Genomic DNA, 21,411 nt, shown 5'->3' on the forward strand with positions numbered 1-21,411 from the left:
TGTGTTTTTTTCTTTTTTTCCCAAGTTATTTAGTTTAAGGTTAACTTTTCTGGTAGCTGACAAGCTGCAGACATCCTTTCAACTTGCAGGGGTGGATTAATCAGGGTTCTGACAGTACCAGCCACTCCAACACAAAACAGGAGCAGACCAAATTTTGCAGAGTGAATTCCAATTAAATTGCAAGGAGGAAACGTTTTCCAGTAGTAAAGCATTAACCAGCGTAACCTCAGTCTGCAGCCGCAGAACTCCCAAGCACAGGAATTTCCCTGAAATGGTAATAGTTTTGAGGGTGGGGGAGGAGTGCTGATTTTATTTTATTTGTTTTTTAATTCATGGCAATATTCCTATTGCATAAGAAGAATCTGCACAATAAGGAAATGGATCTTATATTTTATTTTGTATAAACCTCCCTAAAAGGCAGAGATTAGTGCCTTAGTTTGTTTAGAAAGTGAAATTGTTAGGGTCAGTGTGTTCTAGTCCAGTATTCAGGCAAGTTTGTATTTAGTGCATTTATCATATCACCTTTACTCAGTCACTGCTCAATTTAGTCTATCCTTTATCAATGTTATCCTGCTTTCTGTGGTTTTAGAATTAGCAATGATCACAATGTGAGAAGGATTTCAAACAGCAAAGAAACAGGCTCTTCAACACTTAGCATTATAAGAAAAAACAGAAAATCAGTAGCTCAGTCACTAAAGTTACCATGTTTGCATAAATGTGAGCAAAGCAAATGATCTTTTTTTTTTTCTTGCATGTTTCTCGGGGTTTTGGAGTAAGAATATATGCATTAATGCATGTTTGGCTTTTTATGCATTTGGCTTGCAGTGATAAGGTTGTAATCTAGGAGCTGCTATCATTTCTTTTTCAGATAGAAGAATTTGTCTAACTTTTTTTTACTATTTTACTTTTTTCTTTTTTACTTTTTAAACTTTTTTTAATGGAAAGAGAATTTCAGCTTTATCTGCAGCGTATGGAAATGTTAATTGTTTCAGCAAAGTGTGGCATGATCTAAACCTTATTACTAATTTTGAGGACATGCAATATTCAGTGAACAATGTTTTTGTTCTTTTCTCCGCTATTCTAAACATGAGCGTTGGGTGTGAAATGTTTTAGTGTGGGTTTTCTCATTCTCTATGGTTCAGTATAATGATGTAGTAGGGAGAAAGGAGACACAGCCACTAGTTCTTTATTCACTGTTAATTTATGGTTGCTAGAATGGCTCCGTTTGAAATCATCTAATGCTGGGAAATGCCATAAACTGGCTGTTCATTAAGCATAATGAATTAGTAAATAGTTGTAGCCCCTAAAAGAAGAAGGGGAAACATGACTATGATGCAGCAGTGGAAGAATATGCAGCACTCTCAATACTATGAAGATTATTTTGATTTTCATACATTTATTATAATGCCGTGCTAGATAATGCAGAAGCTTCAGAATGGGGTTGCTGAGTAACATCTGTGGCTGCTAAAATGTCAGTTCTCCTGCGACTAGCTCTGGACTTGGATCACGCTAACGTTGATGAACATGCTGCTTCACGAGTTTAAACAACTAACGCAGCTCTTGGATGGCTTATGAAGACAGTTTAGAGTCAGGGTGCAGACTAAAGGTCCACCAGACTAAAGGTCCGCAAAACTGACAACCTTGCGCCATGTTTTCACACGGGTGTGAGATCAGGGATTTGTGCAGGAGAAACATGTTTGTGCTGGAGACGATCAGTAGGACAGAGCGGTAGCCGCGGGTGAGCCTCCTGTCCAGCACACGGCGCCTTGGTGAGCAGATGGGCTTATGTCTTTAGTGCATCTCTGAAATACTCAAAAACTTATCAGCCAGCTCCACTGGGCTCTGGCTTAGAAGTAGCAACAAGGTGAAGCAAAGTATTTATCTTTTTGAGCAGAAATAGCGCCTAGGAGGCCATGGGCATGGAAAACGAAGACTGCATCATCAACCTCAGTAGAGCAGCTCAACGGTGAGCCATGTTACCATGGAAAAATGTGCCCATGGTAACAAAATCCTTTTTGGTCCTCTCTGTCTCAGGTCTGTGCTACCCAGCAGGGACTCATGGCTGGAAAAGTCTGTTGTGTTGGAGCTGGATGGGTGGAGGCATATGAAAACTAGGCCAATATTTTTGTGACTATTGGATACGTTTCTAAAAGAGTGCCTCTAAAGTGTTTGGCATAAATAGTTTAGGAGATGGAAAGGAATGCAACTCTCAAACACATGCTGAAAAGCATTAATAACAACATAATTTTATAATTATGTGTTCTGTTTATGGAGATTATTACACCTACATGCTGATAAATTGACTGGGACTTTCTGTTCGATTTCAAACGTTTCACTGACTCATTTAGAAACAGTATACACAACACTGTAATAAAACTCTGGTTAACTGATAGATGTTTGCCAGGGCTGCCATGTTTTTAAAACTGTTTGCAATTAGATGGATCTAATGGAAAGTGCACAATACAATACAAACATTAAAAAATAGTAATAATATGCAGTTTTAGCAAATGATTTTTTTCTTAGAGAAAAAGCTACCTCCCCTCCAGTTTTCATCAACTTGTACATGTGCTGGAAAGATGGGAATAGCACGATGGCTCTGGAATGTTTTTCTCCTCAGGAGACAGGGACGGTTCTAGCCTCACTGGCATTTTTCTTCTAATGTGAAAGGAAGGTATGTTGTTGGCTAGATTATTCAGCAGTGAAGATAATAACTGAGATATTACTTCTAAGTTTGTTTTTCAAACATCTCCTGGAATAATTATCTGGTTTCTGGGAAGGAGGATTTGTTTGCATATATATGAACTCTTTCTGCTGCTTTTATTTTTGAATGTGAATATTTAAAACTCAGTTCCAGAGACATCCCATAAGCATGAATATATATGATACAATATGTATGTTGATTTTAATATGCTTTCTTTCAGAATTACTTGGCATAAGCAATAAAATTTAATTCTTTTGCAGATATACAGTGTGAACACAACATACTCAAAGCATTATTTTTCTGAAAAAGACATTTATTGCTTTGTGACTCTAGTGTGATATTTTAAGAATAGGAATTTAAGATATGATTTGTTGTGTAGATGCTTAAAAAAAAACCCAAAACCAAAAACATTGAAATGAGTAGCTTCTGACATTCTTAGAGCTCTGCAGTGGCAGTTTTAGGCCTGAATGCTGAGGTTCCTGGAAGGGTCTGTAAGTTGAGATAGCATTCAAGATTAGGAGAGGACTGACTTTAGCTGTGTTTATGCATTCAGCAGTGTAAATATACTTTTACTAAATCCTTTCATTTGCTAAAATTTATTTTCTATTTTTTGACGCTATGAAAAGTTAAATCATATAGTAAAAGGATATTTATGCTACTGGATGCCCTAATGTTTAGGGCCAAAGTTGTAATTCAGTTGGAATGGGAGTCGGGGAAAGCAGAAAGGTGTTGTTGCTGTCTTGCGTGTGTGTTTTTTGTTGTTGTTACTTTTTATTTAAACTCATCTCACTTTTTCATGGATAGCTTTAACGATGTCATTTTTTCCCCCTTTTCCTAAGTTATTCTATAGATATGTAACAGAGCTCATTCTGTCCATAGGGTAACTATGTGTTAGGCAGTTTGTGTTTTTAGTAATAAACTGTATTATAATTTTATCCTCTGTGCAGCTGGGTGCTCTCATTCCCACTTGGAGTGTCCTACTTTTCAAAGTTTTAATTTTACTACTTTGAATTCTGGTTTGAATGCTGATTTAAGAAGCAACTCAACTGGAAGGGACAGATCATCCTGATAAATGAGATAAATGATAATTTCTTGGAGCGTATCACAGGGGATGATGAAATGCTTATAGAAATACTATTTTGAATAGAAGCTTCTTCTGAAGAAAATAGTTCTGGGTGGGAAACCTCATTTCTGGCATGCTTTGCACTGTACTGAAACTCCATTTGTTGGTGGTCAGCATCACATATAACTTTTACCCTCCAATTTCAACATAAATGAATAAAAAAAGTATTACAGCATATTTTGCAGTTTAGATCAGAATCCTGTTGTGTTGTTGTTTTTTTTTTTTTACAACCAGGGACAATCTATCCTGTGAACGCGACTGACAAATCCGAAGAAAAAGGATCCACACAAAATCTTGGGCAGAAATGAGAACTAAACTAAACATTTAAAGTTCTAGAACAGTGCCAAAATTGTTTCCCCAGACTCCTTTAACTAAATAAAAATTGTCAATGAAATGTTTTTCCATTTAAACATATCAGTTCATCAAGAATATAGCAAACTTGGAAACATGCCAGTTTCACTAAAATATCAATTTTGCTGCAGAAAAGAAGGGAAAATGCATTGTTCTGACATCGAAAAATTTTCCATTTTCATTCCAGAAGGATTTTTTAACTGCAAAATTTCATTTTAAAATAAATCAAAAAAATAAAATGTTGAAATTTTCTTGTGATGAAAGTTTTTTGATTGGCCCTCAACAGATTTCTAAAAATTTGTTGTCATTAAAAAAAAAAAAACCCGCAGACTTTTGCATTTTTGTTTGACTTTTTTTTTTCCCCTAGTCTGAGATCAAACTCATGACTCTTACTGGAAAACTGAAAGTCTGATTTTCGGCTTATGCAGCTAACCACAGTCTATTGCTCTGAAATAAGCCTGCTTTTTTATTGCTTTACTTCTGCTAACTCGGAACAGTTTCAGAAACAATCAGCTAATGTAGAGGATACAACAAGCTCTCCTTTTGTCTGTGCTCTAGTCTGGAACTGAAACATCTGATGATGTCCCAGTCCTGTGAAAGCTGTCCTGCAGCATGAGGGGGCCGGAGGTGCCCCGGGGACAGGAAACTGTGCAACTAGCAGCCCTGGCTCTGCCCCGCACCGGCAGCAGTGTCACTTCTGCGGATGCCAGTGTTGCCAGTTAAAGAGAATTTTGGCTGCAGATACTCATAAACAAGGAAATTACCTAGTGTCAAGGGGTGTGCTTATAGCTGTAGCATTAGTTCATAGATGTCTCTTTAATAATTTGTTCATTATAACAGCACTAAAAATATGTTGATCTGCAATGTGACACATCTGCTGGAATGGCATGGTGTTTTTTAACATCTGGCCCAGCTTCTCAAGGTCTTCAGAGGTCAGCCACTGGAAAATAATTTGGTCCTGTAAAGCTTTCTGTGAAAGTCTGCTGTAGTGTATTTCTGCATTGCGTTCTGTGCTACTGAGGCTAACGCTCTTTTGCTAGCTAGGCTAGCTCCAGAGTGAATGCAAAGTTCATTGAATTATTTCCTGGGTGCATTCAGAAATTTTTTTTTTCTTGGAGCTTGTTCAAAAACAGCTTTTGTCAAATTTCTTTTCCCCTGCAATTCTAATTCTCAGCTTATAACCCCATCTGGAGACTGCAAGTTTCAAAACGTGTGATCTGATTAAAAAAATTACATTTGTGATACGACATCTTGAGCTAATTATATAAAGGTTGCCATTCCACACAGATCTGGGTTTCTGATATTCATCAGCCTACACTTGAATAAAATATCTTCTAAGAACGAAAGTTAAATGTAGGTTTTGGCTGGTAAATAGTCAACCTTTGTACTAACTAGTAACATAGCAGTTTTAATAAATGACAAATCTCATTTAACAAATAATTAAGTTAAAAAGCAATGCTATGTGATTCAGGGGTTAAATAGACTTTTATGAAATACAGGAGAGCTGGAACATGAGTCGGATCTTTTGAATGTTAATTTTATATCGTGACTCCTTTAAGAAATGAAAGTAGTCTGCTTTTTAGTTATAGGGTTTATTACAAAACTGAGTGTAATTTCTTCTGATTTCAGATGCCCCTTTTCATCAAACTTCTAAAAATTCTTTACGAGCACATATACTTGTGTTTAGTCCTGTCACTCATCTTTTCTTTCTGTTGTACTTGGATAGGAGAATGTTCTTCGGGGTCTTTCTGTGTCTTATCTATTGTTACATCTATTCTCATGTTCTTTGACCTATTCATCTACAGGATGTTGAATGTCTGGGTTTTATTATATATTCCCTTTAATTCCTTTTTATGTATTCATACTTTATCAGATCCTGCTGGAGGAAAATCTGCCTTGATGCAGAGTTACAAACTTTTTGTGGTGGTTTGGTAGTTCCTGTGAGGTGAGGGCTTGTGTACAGGAGCAGCAGTAGCAGCAGTTGCTGTACCCACTTGATTCTTTTATGGGTATGAGATTAATTTATTTATAATTTATTTATAACTTATTTATGATCAATTCGCAAAGAATAAACATATTCCTTGACTGGCTGCCTTCAGTCTGTGCAGTCATTTTCTTGGGATGAAGAGCACATATTACTTGGGTTGACAGATGTCTCGTTGAGTCTGAAGGCCGATTGGAGTGACTCCGAGGGCTGATTCACAGTGATGTCAGTAGGACTGGCCTGTATGCACCATTTCAAAGGATGTTAATGCAATACTTGCCTGTTTGTCAGAAGGGTGGCAACCTTTAAGTTGTAGAGTAGCCCTTTTCCCTGCTAGGTACACCTGACTCAGAGTTAAACTGAACTTTCACAAACAAAGCTTTTGTGTGGATTGATCCAGGTGAATTAGCCTCCACCCTTCCCCTCCCCCCCCCAAAAAAAAAAACCCACATTCATCTCAGTGAGAATGAAATGAATCCTAACGTTCTGTTATATGAAAGGAGAAACTTTTTCACTGCAGCTGAGAAGAAGCAAATAACCAAGCAGGCAATAGGTATTCCCTGATCTTGATCAGTCTAGCGTTTTGAGAATGGGTTCCTGGCCATTGAACATCAAGGAGAATATACTTCAGAAAATTCTTTATATTGCATTTACATAAGGAACAGGAAGGGAGTTTTGGTATGATTTATATACTGTGCTAACTGATGACTCTTACTGTAATGTAATGTCAGGGCTCTTTGTAGTCTTCTGGAATTGAAATTCTTAAACTCGATTTATGGCAGGTGAGTAAGGTTTGTACACTTAAATTTTACTTCTGTTGATTTAAAATTGTAGACCATGGTGAAAACTGGCAATTAGCTCTGTCGTCTTGGCATCAGATGTAGGATTTTCTCAGACCTGTCTTCAAAATGGAAGTTGATTCATGCTTTATTTTTCTTTCTACAGTCATAAGAAATAAGAGGGCATATTTTTGCCCTGAGCTATGTGGCAATACTAGAAATAATTCTGCATGATCTCCTTTGGTGGATATACTCTGTGTGAATTTTGGAAGCTCTGTAAGCAAACAAGATAAATTATGCAAGTGTTAAAGATTGAGTAACCATGCACCTGTACTGTGTTCTCACTATTCCTTTTTTCAGGCTAACGCACATTCTTAAAATATCGTGCAGACCCCCAGTTTTTCCTTGCTTATACTCACGTATAAACCCTTCTCATCACAAATGATGTCCTTCCGACTGAGAGCTACTAGATGGAGTTTAGAGGCTGAATTCCAAATAGAAACATGCTTAAACTCTTACCAAATCTGAACTGGAGACTTCAGGCCTGTCCCCTCATTGAACAGTCATATCTGAACAGGGAGCCTGTAGCTAAGCAAGTCTCAAGAAATATGTTGGTCTTTGCAAAAATAGAGTCGTGTTATGAAAGACCCCAGCTTCTCCTTTGCCTTTGTAAGTCCCTTTACATAGACTCTTTTTTGTCCTTGACTGTTTTCCACACTGATTTTCTTAGCAGTGTTTCTTTTTGGCTTGTTGCAGCTGAGGATCAGATAGTCTTCCTCTTTTATTTGCATTTTGGACATCATGTTTGCTGTCTGTGTATGCTTATATATAAATGTCTTGATACCCTAAGTCATTAGATTTAGGAGAAGAGTACATCTGCATCTCTTTTAAAAAAAAAAAAAAAAATTAAACTTGCTTTATCTTGAACTCGTGTTTCACTGGCAGTGTCACAGACAAGTTGCTCTATATAAAACAAGGAGCTCTTTTTCTTCGGTTCAAATTATGTGATTGTGGTTAGCAGAAAACCACAGAGGCAACTTAAAAAACAAAACAAAACAAATTAATATGCCGACTGTGGAAATGTAACTCAGTTCCTTTACAAAGAGTGTTGTGTAGTTAACTGTGTTTCTACAGAACTCGATACCGAGTTTTGATGATGGTGTTGATGGTGATTCCCTTGATAAGCATCTCATATCTCTGTGGCTGGAGTAAACTTTAAAGGCATAGTAAGGAATTTTTCTTTCTTTGTATATTCATGTATGCCTGCTCTGCTTTTTGCCATTTAATTTCTTTCTAAAAGAACCTGAAATCCATTAATAATGGACAAGATATCAGATGAATCTGTGTTTAACAGCTGGAAGTTGTGCTATTGTCAGCAAGACATGCACAATCTGAATACAGGAGAGTTGCCTCGTTCTACTTATTTTGAGTTATTCATGTGTTAGTGTATTAGATTTATTTACCTTTGTGTTTTGTTCTTTCAATATTTCCTGCAAATTAAAAATGGAAATGTGACTAAATGTTTCTCTTGAAGCCACGCATATCAATTTAAAGTTAAATGAAATATTTACCCTAGAAATGTGTTACATTTGAATATTTACATATAGCTTGTTATTTTAAAAAATCCAGTCAAATCTGAAATTTATTTGGTTTCTTTCATGATGGATTTTTCACCAAAAATTATATTAGGCATGGTGTTTGCTTTTCTGAATGAAAACTAGGTTGAACTGTTGCACTTAGTTGTTACTTCATTGTACAGATACTTCCAGGAAGCGTTGTTTGATGTGACTGGTTAATACAGCCTTCTTAACAGAAGCTTATTCTCTTATTCCAAATAAACCTTAAACATTTATTCCATAAAACAGTCACCCTTATCACCCAAGCAAATGGAAATAAAAACGATCTTGTTCCCTTGGCTCAGCTTTGAGTTCAGTAGTTGTGTTAGAGAATGCTGTGCGTTATCACAGCTGCAGTGAGTGAGGCATAGGCATAACATAAATGGGACAAAATCATCTTTAGCCATGGCATAAAGTTACCCAAGTTAGTTAGGGATATAGCTGCACAAACTGTTCTAACAGACTGACTTTCTGTCTCGATCAAGTGCTATGTCCAGTGGGCATGGCTGCACCCTTCCCTATAATCGTCCATCAAATTACCTCTCGTTTCTCCATGAAACCCTTTTTTCCTTGGCTTCTGGAACAAAACTGATAAAAAGTTAGATTTTTTTTGTGCTGATTTATGTTCTCGCAGTTTGTTTCGGCCTTCCTGCCTATGTGCATCTATCGGTCTTCTCCTGTGTTATCTATCCCTGATTGCAAGCTGGCTGCAGCATGCATCGTCTCTGTGCTCCATTAGGGCTTCCCTCTCCACCTCTTCAACCTCTGAGGCTTCTTGCTAATTTCTTCCTCTCTCCCTGGTAGGATTTATCTTGAATGCCATCACATTGTCTTTTGCAGCAATTGTTTTTAAAAAGTATAGTTTAGTGGCTAATATCAGAAGAGAGCCGCATTAGGTCTGTTATCTAATTAACATAATGAATTAAGGCATGAGCAAGGAACGTATGTAAGTGCACAGTTATAAAAAATGGTCCTTCTAAGGGTCAGCTGTGTGCGTAAACTGCCCTTGTGAAATTGCTCTGGGTAAATCAAGAACTAAGGTTTTGATTTGTGAAAGCAATTGAAAGACAGAAATATAAGTGGCTGGTAGACAAAAGCAAAGAGAAAAATAGTAATAACTGTGATTTGGCAATAAAGTGATTGGCTTTAAAAAAAAAAAAAAAACCAACAGCAAAACTTTCAAGTGGAAAGCATTTGTGCAATGCCAAAACTAAGGTTATCAACCATAACTCTGATGTTTGCCTGTTTGTTGAATGCTTTCACTTGTAAATTGTAATTTTATAATACCAAGTTTTCCAGCACACCCCTGATTATGCCATGCTAGCTGTGCTGTACTGTTACTAGTTTTTATGTAGTTAGAGGAGGGAATAGTATTTCTTTATTGTCTTCTCTTCAGTTTTGTTCACACTTCAGTCTGTGTTGGCCAAGCACTTTACAGATGGAGGTTAGGTACTAAGGCTGGAATCTCTCAGGTGTGATTTCCTTCTGTTTATATCCAGGGCAGGAAAGGGATTATTGTGCAGTGATGCTGACGTCTGTTAAATGTTTTGCAATTTATGTTGGGTACGTTCTCCTTCCAGATCTGAACTGCTGCTATAGATTCATGCAAAACTAGCAAAAAAAAAAAGTTTCTTATACCAGCTAGATTCTTAAGCAGCATTGCCTTTCTGTGTGTATGCATTCCTTACCATTCTCAGGCCATTTATTTATTGATGAGGCCTTTGTAAAGACAAGAGAATTAGAGTATAGATAATGCTAAAGAAATGCTCATGTTACTGTCATTTCACTATACTGCATAAACTCTCAATAGGAATTTAAATATAAAATTTTATATATGTATATATGTGTGTATATATTTTCTCTCTATATATGCTTTATTTTCAGGTGGAAATTTTGAAAAATAGGAGTTCTGTAGTTCTGACAGTCCAGGCCATTCCTACGCAGAAACTTTATTTGAAAGTTAAACTTCACACTTCGTCCTTTCAATTTGTTGTTTTCCTTCTCTCTGCTGAGAAAGTTGCACAAAAACATTCCTGTGGGTTTAGGAAACAGATAACAGCACACAAAGCCCTACGTTTACATGCGCTGTGTTGTTTTCATTTTTAATTAGTGGTGTTTTTGAAAACTTCGGAGGAGGGCAGTGTAAGGGTGAGTTGAGCTGCTGTTGGATGTCAGCAAGTATGCTCGCTTGTGAAAGTGGCAGGTGCTCATCTGCCCCGTGCGGGGTGTGATTGCGGTGTGGGGATTGCATCTGTTTGTTGGACGTTTTCGTAGCCGATCTGCAAAGGCATTAGAAAAAGGAGGGGTGGGGGGAAACGTTATGTAATCAGGACTGTTCCGTCAACGAACAATGTCAAGCGGTAACCTTTGACTTCTCACCGTGTTTCCTCTGGAATATAAACTGCTTACTGTAGCTAGAAATTACCTCATCTAGCATAGAAATGTAATGCTTTCCTGTGTTTTGCTATGTGGTGGTTTATCAGTCCTCGGCGCTGCTGTGTGGTTGGGGAGGGAGGTGAGGAATAATATCCTCTCCGACTGAACGCGCGGGATGGCATGTGGGGCGGTCGAATCGTCGGAGCTGGCGCCCAGCCACCGCCCACGTGCTAATGAAAAATGCTTTAATGATTACAGCATCCAGGTGCTAGGATAGGAGGTATGCATATTTGGTATCCTACTTCTGTCTAACATTGATTTTAAGCTACAAAGGTACCTTGCCATGGGGATACTATGTGCGCGTGGCCTTGCTTTGTGCTGATGTCAGTACTCGGTGTCAGGGCGATTAGCTCCCGTGCAGCGTCCTGGGGTGGGAGAGCACGAGCGTGGAGGGCTCTCCCGCAGCAAGAGAAGCACATCTTACCTTGTGGTGATTTGTTCATGTGACCGTACTGTTAGAAAGAGTAATTTCACCTATAGATGTTGCTGTTTTCAGTAGCCCTTCAATTTTTCTTGCTCTTTCCAGTAAAAGTAATGATGCTGCTTAGCATATCCAGAGGTGACCTGATGGGCACCTGAATTATAGTAGATGTAATTTTAAGCTGATAATAGTCACCTATTTAAAAATTAGCAGTAAAATTCCAGTTCACAAGTGCTTGTGGTAGCATTATTTATTTATTTTTTCCTCATTGCTTATGCCAGGTTAGAGCACTGATGTCACAGATATTTTCCTCAGAATATGGCGGCATGGGCTTGGACTTCTCATATAACATTGCAGTGGCAGAAGAACTGGGAAATATCCGCTGTGGAGGTATTCCTATGGCTATTGGAGTGCAAATTGGCATGACTACACCTGCTCTAACAAGGTAATTCTCCAAATGTTTGGTTTAGCCTAAAACCCAAACTGTCATGTGTTCAGGAGTAGGAAGAAACATTATTGCATAGATTTACTGTCTAGTTGCTCTTCAGAAACACTTGAGAGAGGAAGCTGCTCTCTACCCTGTCCTTCAAACAGGTTCGTTTTTAGGGGAGAGCATATTTTTTAATATTGGAATGCACAACTTTTTTTAAAAGCAGATGATGTGAAGCACAGAACATTGGAGATGCAGCCGATGAAACGATCTTAATGCCAGAACCCCCCTATTCACAAATCTGTGTTGTTTGCAACTTGTCTTTTTTTTCCTGAGTCAGATGTCCCAATGCAATCATGCTAAGGATGCATTTAGTTGTAGTGATTAGGATCGGTCTAATTTTATTTTACAATTTACTTGCTGTTTTCTACTTTTACAAGGTGCTTCTTGTTGACTTTGACTTTTCAGAAATAATGATCCATATTGGTGTAATTCCTCCTAATATTGTAGCCTGTGTATCATGCTGCCTACATATGTGCATAAACTTTCCAAACATTTACTCACTGTGCTTTTTTGCATTGTACTACATCAGTGTTCGCCTTTATCATCACCTGCTATCATTCAGACTCCTGCACCGCCTGCATCTAATTTGTGTCCCCTTTTCCCACTCTTCCCTCCCCTTTTCCCACTCTTCCCTCCCCTTTTCCCACTCTTCCCTCCCCTTTTCCCACTCTTCCCTCCCCTTTTCCCACTCTTCCCTCCCCTTTTCCCACTCTTCCCTCCCCTTTTCCCACTCTTCCCTCCCCTTTTCCCTCTTTTCTTGTCTTGTGTCAATTACACTCTTGTTTTCCGCCTTCTTATGGTAGTTTCACATTCTGCATCAAAACAGCACCTTGCAAAACTAGAGGGAGGCTACAAACAGCTCGGTCCAGCAGTTCACCTCTGGAGTATGGATATGCCTAAAAATTCTGGAAGGTGGTGGTGGGGATTAAATTCAAATGATGATGATGTCAGAAACTTACCTGCAAAAAATATCTCTACAGTAGGGGAGTTTTGAACAATAAAATAGAGGCATTTTAGTTTTTTTCCAATTGAATGAAAATATTTGTGATGTAATAAAACTTCAGAGCCTGGAATTAAGGATTTATTCCCACCATATCCATCTGTCCATCCTTTTATTAGGTATGTGCAAGTTTGGAGCTCTTAGCTGTGGGAAGTATTTTTAAGTTTTCTTCTTTGTGTGATACACGAAAATCTTGCTGGCAGTATGGAGTTCATTACTTGTGTTGCAACAGTAGCTTACTTATAGTTCAACAGAGAATAAATCTAGCTTTTTAAAAAACTTTGGAGAATATTTCCTCCCTCCCGTGATAGCCTTTTATTCCTAGAGTTTAAAAAAAAAAATCAATAGGTAGGAGAAAGTAGGATTTCGTTCCCTTGCAGTGTTTTGGCCGTATGTTACTGCTGTAGTAAAGCAGTGAGATTCTTCAAGAATACCAACATGTGTGGGATACGATGTCAACTCTTCAGCCCAGTGAGAGAAAATATTACATTTACTGCTTCACTTCTAGAGGAGAGTTGGGGACAGCTTTGCATGAAAGCAATTGCTGCACATTCTGAGGATGAGTTCTGGAGGGTATGACAACAAACCAAACTAAGTACAGATTTAAACTTGAACGTTACAACTAAATGTGTAGTTGAAGCTGCTCAGTCACATACGTTTCTCCTAAATAAATTTTCAAGTGGATATCCTCAGACAGTGAAAGAGAAAATGTTGTTAACATGGTGAAATTTGTAACTGGATTTGCACCTATGTTAGTGAACTTTTTTCCTCCACTGTGGAGCCAGTTACATTGGCTAGTTATTCAGTAGAGTGTCTCACTGTAAAATGTAAAAGTGAAAGTACTGAAAAGAGAAAGCTTGTTGTTACAGGGAATTTTAGGCTGATGCAGCTCACTTGGAGACAATACAGGAACAGGGCTAACTGCTCTTCCTGTGTCATGGGTTCAAACTGCATTCATAACTCAGATGGTTTCTTTAGATATTTGTGTACTGTGGTGATCCTAACCTAGTTCAAAGAGATTATCCAGTTTCACATCTTGACTAGGCACTGTTATATATGTTACATGGCTGGTATAACATTAGTAGTACAGGAATCAACCATGGTCATACTTGGAAGCAAACCTGCAGATTTTTATTTACATGCACTTCTGTGCAGACAAATAATGAGGAAAACTATATTTGCTTCACTTGAAGGAATCAGTAAAGAATGGAGCAGTCGGGGCATCTTCAAGTGAAGCAGTAGGACTTCTAAATTTGTGAACTAGATGCAAAACGTTCTGTCAACAGTGATCTGATCTTTGATGTATCTGATTTTGAACACAGTTTTCTGTGAGATCTTCCAAATGCTTTCTAGATGTGATGCTTTACTCGCTTTCATGTGGAGAAAGTGGCCATCAGGTGAGGCAGTGAATAAAATACATTGCCCTGGGCTTGTAAACAAACCTATATTGTGACATCCATCGTGATATCAGATCAGCGTAGATCTTTTATCTTGGCAGTAGGCTTTGCTTGAATTTTTCTATTATTTCTAGCAAGATACTAAGGAGAGTAGCGATCGGTTGGAGGAAAGAGTGCTTTTCTATTTTATCAGCTTACTCTGCTGGGTAAGCTGAACAGTGAAAGCAGTAGCATATCTGAGAACTAATGTTTCCTTCAAAAAATTTACAATTTTACTGTCTCTTTTCTTGTGTGTGCTGTAACAGGAAAAAAAATCCAGCTGACAATCAGAACAGTAAGCAGAATCATCCACTTAATTGTCTGGGAATAGGGTGAAAATGGGAACAAGTCTTTCAAAGAGCTGGGTGGCTTGCCTACTGGCTTAACGTAAAAGAAGCTTGTTCTGATGCTTCTTCAGAAATACTGAGTTGTCCCTCAGTCATTTTGGTGCCTAATTTCTTAGTGCACATAAGATAGGCGAGATCTTGCCCTAAGCCATAGTGTAGACTGTTATACGTGAACTGAGTAGAAACAGATAAAAGTTTGGTTAGTGGAGGCTAATGAGAGCCTGACACAGAAGATCTGAAACGTCTGTAGCACCCACGTTCATTGTCCTCTGTTTTTCCAGGTCTCCCTTCAGTTGGCTGCAGCCAGCTGTAAGCAAACTCCCTCCGGCTCTGGACCCTGGCGCATGCCAGCCTTGGCCAGGTGCCACGTGGTTACAGCAGTGGGACACTGTGCCTATATTAATAAGCACAGCAGATAATCAGAGGTTATTCACACTTGGGTGCAAACATGCTGAAAGAGCTTCTGGGCTGAAGCTGGTGCTTTCCAGAGGGATTACATGAACATGTATTCTCATACTTGAAGTCTTGTTTTATTTCTGAGTTTCTCCAAAACGGAAATGCCTACAGATCTGGAAGTTGTTCACAATTATGTTTTTCCAGGGAATCAACCCAGAAGTAGAATTCTGACTGTGGTGCATCTTTGCTGTTTGCTGCACTGGTTTAAGCTACTTGCCTTTATAGTTAAATGCTGAGAATAGAGTTAGAACTGTCTGCAGCTGTTTATATTCAAAACTTCAATTTGCACTTGGTAGCGTATCATACAATGTCGGCTGTACTTAGAACCTTCCTTACTAATTGAATTAATTCACTGCAGCTCAGCTTTTTTTTTTTTTCTCCTAGAAGCGTAAGAAACTAAAGTGAATAGGATCTGCGATTCTAACAGGATGATTATCAGCACAATTAAGTCAGAATAATGATGTGCTATAGGTGTATTTTCATTCAATGTAGCAATCTAACCTGTCAGAAACCAGATTTTTATATCTATTTAGGATGACTAAAGATGGCTTTCAATTTTTAATTGGCAGAGCACAGAAATAGATCTATGTTGATCAAGGAAAAGTTCTTAAATCTGTATTTCACTGTAATTTTTCTTCCATTTACCTAATTTAGCACCATTTACGAGATCCTACATCATTGTCATTTTTGTGTTAGTATTCATGACATTCCACCAACGTTACTCATTAAGCGTGGAGCAAAAACCAATAAACTACTTCCATGCAACATGCTTTAAAATGTCATGCTTGGGACTTCTGGTTTACTTAACATCAAGGAGCTCCAATTTATTGACCTAGTGTGTGTGTCTGTCTGTCTACATATACACATGCATGCAAATGTATTCTAGAGGGATGCTAAGGCTGCACAGTTAATCATACAGAAAGCTATGCTCTTAGGTATGGCCCCAGCCCAGAAAGCAGACATAATCTGGTCAGTCTAAGGCCAGAGTATAATCTCATTGGAAAACAGAATTTTCTAGTTCTGGACTTGTTAAACTGGAAAGAAGTTGGTTCTGGGATGTGTTAAAGATGGGTAGAATTTTACAGAAACAACATATTTCTAACACAATAGCGAGCCATTTGCTGACTGTGTCCTTTCCACCACAAAGCATAGAGATACGTGATCTTCTGAGATAGCCTTGCTAGACTTTTTTTTTTAATCGGAAAGTAACATTTTCCCAGCCTCGTTTTTGGAAACAACTGAACTGTTTTCTGGAACTTAATACAAACAAACAGAATTATCAAGCTAAAAACATTATCTTGAGGCAAGTTCTTGTCATGGAAATCCTATGTTAAAATAACTAAAGGTTGGCAAAGTTTAAAGCATCAGAAAGCATTACCAAGCAGCCTTAATAGGCAATGCTGCTAGCTCCTCTCATAATCTGTATTTTAATGTTTTTTTTCTCTGATAAATGTACAGCTGGCTGTACTTGATCATATTAAACAAAAAAAAAATGCATCCTGGATAAAAGACCAGGAGTTTTATCAAATATACCTGACACTTCTTTTTGATCAGGTGACAGCTTTGGCTAGTAAAATCATGTTTTGGCGAAATACACTGTGGTTTTATATTATTTAATCCTTGTAAAATTCTGATCTAAACCATAGCCTAAATAAAATGTGCATAGGCCATATTAAATGGATTAAAATATGGCTATTTTGTGTTAAAAAACCTTCAGTAGTGTGCTTGTTTCAATTTTTATTTTTGTGGGGAGCAGAAGAGCAACTGGGAAGAAGCAGTCTGATTTCACTGTAAGATTTGAATGCAGATGTTAGATATATTAATACTGGAAATATTGATATTTGCAGAGGGTGACCATCACCTGTTATAACTTCTCAGCACATGCCTTCTGTCACCAGTAAAACCTGGCAAAGATCTGGTACAAAAGTCAACAGATATGCGGAGGAGAGGTCCTCTATCTTGGCTGACTGCATGCTAGAGAAGCATTGAGGGGAAATCCTGGAGACTACATTTATGTAGATCTGATAGCTATCTATTCCACAGCCATAAAGACTAGACTTTGGACATGTAGACTACACAGATTTCTCCGAGAGTAAGATGCCTGAGTACTTGTAAAGGCCGCCTTTTAAATGATTGTGGCTGCCTTTCCATCGAAGGATCTGGATCACAGATTTGGAGGATCTCTTCTGTCTTTTGCCTCTAGGATACATTTCACCTAGTCATAGGAAAGTTGTTTGGTCCCTGTATAGGTAGAACAAAATGAATAAGGGTCCTATAAAATTTTTGAAGGTAAATTTTGCTTTAATGTCTTATCTTTTCCATTATATTATTTCAGGTTTGGTTCAGATGAGTTGAAAAAACAGTTCCTTGTGCCAACTATAGCTGGAGATGCAGTAGCTTGTTTGGGAATCAGTGAAGTTGGAGCTGGATCAGATGTTGCAAGTAAGCTAACCTAGTGAAGTGCCAATTTTTGACATCCTGGTATTCTAATGGAAAGAATCTGATTTCACTGAAACTTCCCCTGCCACTAGCATATGTGAAAAGTATAGGGGAAGGAAAAGTCTGGTGTGGTCAAGGCAAAGCAGGATAGTACTGTGATATTCCAAGAGCAGTAATGCATACCTCTGATGCATCTAAAAACAATCAAATTGAACATATTTGTCAGTGCATGAACAGATATAACCCTGCATGGGCTAAGCACAACAGACTAATGTGCAGCATAAACAGGTACTACTCTGTACCTGGGCCACATTCAGCATAGATGAAAATACTAGTGTAAATTGTCTTTTCAAAATAAGAAGTGGTACAACATTCACTGACCTTTCACTTAACTGGCGTATGACAGCAGAATTATTTACTTACGTGCTAGAGAACAAGCAAAAATACAACCAACAAGAGAGAAGACAAGGCAGGGAGGTACCGGTTGATGTTTGTTGGTTTTCACCCACTGTTTAGAACAAAAATATACAGCACTAACTTATGGATGCTGCAAACTTTGGAAAATAGCCTGAGAGCGGTATAACTTTCTAATGCAGTTGTAAGCACTTGTGATGCTTGCTAGCATAGTTGTGATGTTTATTTGCAGCAGACACAATTAGAAAATACTGGATACTGTGCCTCAAATTGCTGTGCTGTCTTATAGTGCTGACTTTCTGCCATTCCCTCTAGGATTTCACAAATGGTGGTTTCTTATTGCAGACCTTACTGATGATTGTTCTTTTCAACGAGCTACTGCCTGAAAAGATGGGGGGAAAAACAGGAATCTTTGAAAATGCAGGAATATTGGTATTTGCTTGACATTAGGACTATAATCTAGCTGCAAATGAAATGTGTAATTTAATAAAAGCAGAGAAGATATTTTACATATACCTGTCATATTGACAGTGGAGTTCTAGTGTTTCTCATTCTGTTTTTACTGAGTGTTTCCAGTCACCACTACTTGGCCGCAAGCACTATGACACCTTCTGTAGTTGCACAGCAACCATCAGCCGTACAAATCTGCAGGTGTATGTGCAACAGTGTGTGGCCTACTCAACTGTACCAAACTTGCCCTTTCTTAAAGTAGATCTGTCCACCAGATGTGGCCAAATTGTAGACTTAGTCCATCCTAAAAATGATAGCATCGCACTGTCACGGTAGGTTCCTCTAGTTCATTTCTGCCTCGCTTCAGTCATTTCTGCACAGTGAAAATGTCTCTGAATTGATTATTATTTTATTCAGAGCTAGTGAAGAATTTGCCGTGTCAAATGTATGAGCTTTATTTTAGTCGCTTTGCATGAGACTATTTGTCTTATTTCAGTGTGCCTGAAGCCGTGTGTAATTTGAACAACTAAATCTAAACGGGTAGCATAGCTAAAGATATTTAATCTGACTCCGGATTGTGGGCTTCAAGGGAAGGGAATGACAAGAAAGCACTTTCAGGGGTTTTGTTCTTTGGACACAGAAGGGCTAAGCTGAATGCAGAGCACTCTCACAAATTACAGTGACAGCTTCTTCCTGCAGATAAAATCAGCGACTTTGGCTGAAGTTTTTTGATCAACAAAACTGAGTTAGATTCAGTGTTACAGCAGGGATGTAGCAAAAAGTTTTCAAGAGCATTAATGGGGGTAATGTAATAATGGGGCTAAGTCTCTTTGCATAATGCAATGCCATTTTCCTTTCTAGGTAATTAATTTTGTTCATAATAAAAACATTCCATAGTTTGTATAGCCTTGTTTTTAATTAAAATCATTTGAAATTTGAGCTTTTCTAATGTAGGAAACGCAGCATCATTTATTTTAACTAATGCCTTTCTAGTTTAATTAGCTGATAATCAAAACTTCCAAAATGTTAATTTTTTGATGCTCCAGATAAGTGAAATAAATTGAACAACTTCTTCTCAAAATCCTAGTGCATTCAATTTCTCTTTAATTGTCTTAATCCGACTATATCATACCAATTACGCTAAAAGATAAACAACATGCAGTAAAAGAATATTCATCTGATGAACCCAGACTGTCAGTTCAGCTGGAATAGACTGCAGGATGAAAATAGGATGCTTTTTCACCTGTCGTGACAGATCTGATCTCTGCTATAATTCTAGAAACCAGCTTATAATGCTTCTAAATGGTAACTAAATAGATCACGACTTTAAATAACTGTATTGTTAATAGTCTGTGGGGGATATGCAAGAACACATCAAGAAAGAGACTTTCTATGTTTTCAAGTTATGTCTTCTAGGCAACTACACCAAATAACCCCTTTCATCTGTACCTCTTCAACATAGATATTTTGCTACATTCCCTCTCATTGGAACTAAGTCTTTCTGCTTTTCTGATTTTTGGGTCATCTTTCTTGACCACGAATGGCCAGAATTGCACATGATGTTCCAGCTGTCTATAATGGCATAAATACTTCCTCATCCCTAATGGAAATGCTGTCTTCTGATATGTCCTGCTGTTGTGCATACTTTTAACATATTAGCTTTCTGGCTTGTGAATCTTGAGATTAAACTATGCAGATCATCTTCATTATCAGTTTCCAACTAATAATAAGAATTATGGCTATATTTTAAAATATACTTGTACCCAAGTGCTTATACTAGCCATGTTCAGTTTGAAATCTCAGGGTCATTCCTTTCTTCCTGGATGATATCTTAATTCTCTGTATTGGTGGTGTCTTCCAAGTGATGTCATCAACAAATTTCATTAATATATTCCTGGGTTTTTTGCAAAGATCATTAATGGACATATTCAGTAGGCCAATTTGCAAGAAGGAACTCCATTAGTATGCTCCCTGAATACCAACGCTTCCTCTTTTAATACAACCTGGCGTGATCTTCCGTTTACCATGTTTCTTATCCACATTTCTACTTCTGTCCCAGTTCTCATCTTTACAAAATTTTGGCTAATAATTACGTAACAATACCATATTTTGGTTTGCTTGGGTCCAACAGGGTTTGTTTCCTGTTCTGGTTTTCTCTAGAAAAATTCAGTTTCATACTAAACAGATTAGGTTAATTTGAGCTACCATTGGTAAATTGAGTTCTCTCTTCTTTCCAAATGTGTGCTGAAGCTGTGTAGATTATTGAAACCAACAGCATCCACTTTTACTACTTTTAATTTCTGTACGCTCCTCCCTGTTGATGTCGTCTTTGTCAGCTACATTATGAATCTTTTTTTGGAATTTCATGGGAAATATTTGTTTGGGTTTTGAGCCATCCTGTACACATGCCTCATGTTTTTCCTTATTCCCTTTTTATTTCTGTGGCTGAAACTTTTTGGTTTGCCTTTTTAATCTTTTTGGATATTGTCATTGCTCATCTGCAAAGTTTAACTCAATTTCACTTGTGGTAGTTCTTACCATCTGACCTCCAAATTGTACCTTACTTTGATCAATCTCTTTCCTTTCCTGTAGGCCATCTCCTGTTTTTGAAGTGATTATTCATTCCATTAGATTTGGAGCTATTTAATGCAAGGTTTTTTGTTTTTTTTCCTTGGCTGATGACATAAATTCCAGATATATTTTTTTCATTTTTGACCTAAAGGATATGTGTTGACCATTTCTGATAGTAAGATTAACCTTAAAACTTGAAGCCAACCTTACTTTGTAGTAAGCCAATTTATTTAGATGTATGCCTGCACTCAAAAGCTCAGTGGAAAACTTGAGTCCATGTGACCATACTACCTGACCAAGTGTGTCACAATTTGGACTGTGAACTGACCAGCCTTGGCTGCTTAGTTGCCGCTAGATGTCTCATATGCCTTTCAATACCTTGTGGTCTTTTGTG

General features: G+C 37.9%; 1 protein-coding gene across 7 annotated transcripts in view; it reads left to right on the forward strand.

Moving 5' to 3' along the window:
• The window catches only part of LOC104143656 (probable acyl-CoA dehydrogenase 6), a 91,767-nt gene that overhangs the window by 44,069 nt on the left and 26,287 nt on the right, over positions 1-21,411 (forward strand). For 6 of the 7 annotated variants that reach the window (XM_068934856.1, XM_068934855.1, XM_068934854.1 and 3 more), the window contains 2 exons: positions 11,727-11,856; positions 17,479-17,585. In XM_068934856.1, the coding sequence (XP_068790957.1) occupies positions 11,738-11,856; positions 17,479-17,585 (226 nt within the window). In that variant the 5' untranslated portion in view covers positions 11,727-11,737. Of the gene's footprint in view, positions 1-11,071; positions 11,211-11,726; positions 11,857-17,478; positions 17,586-21,411 lie in introns of those variants that run through there. The other variant, XM_068934857.1, reaches the window with a different exon arrangement.

The sequence above is a fragment of the Struthio camelus genome, chromosome 2 (assembly GCF_040807025.1).
Source record: "Struthio camelus isolate bStrCam1 chromosome 2, bStrCam1.hap1, whole genome shotgun sequence".
In the NCBI taxonomy this organism is placed as follows: domain Eukaryota; kingdom Metazoa; phylum Chordata; class Aves; order Struthioniformes; family Struthionidae; genus Struthio; species Struthio camelus.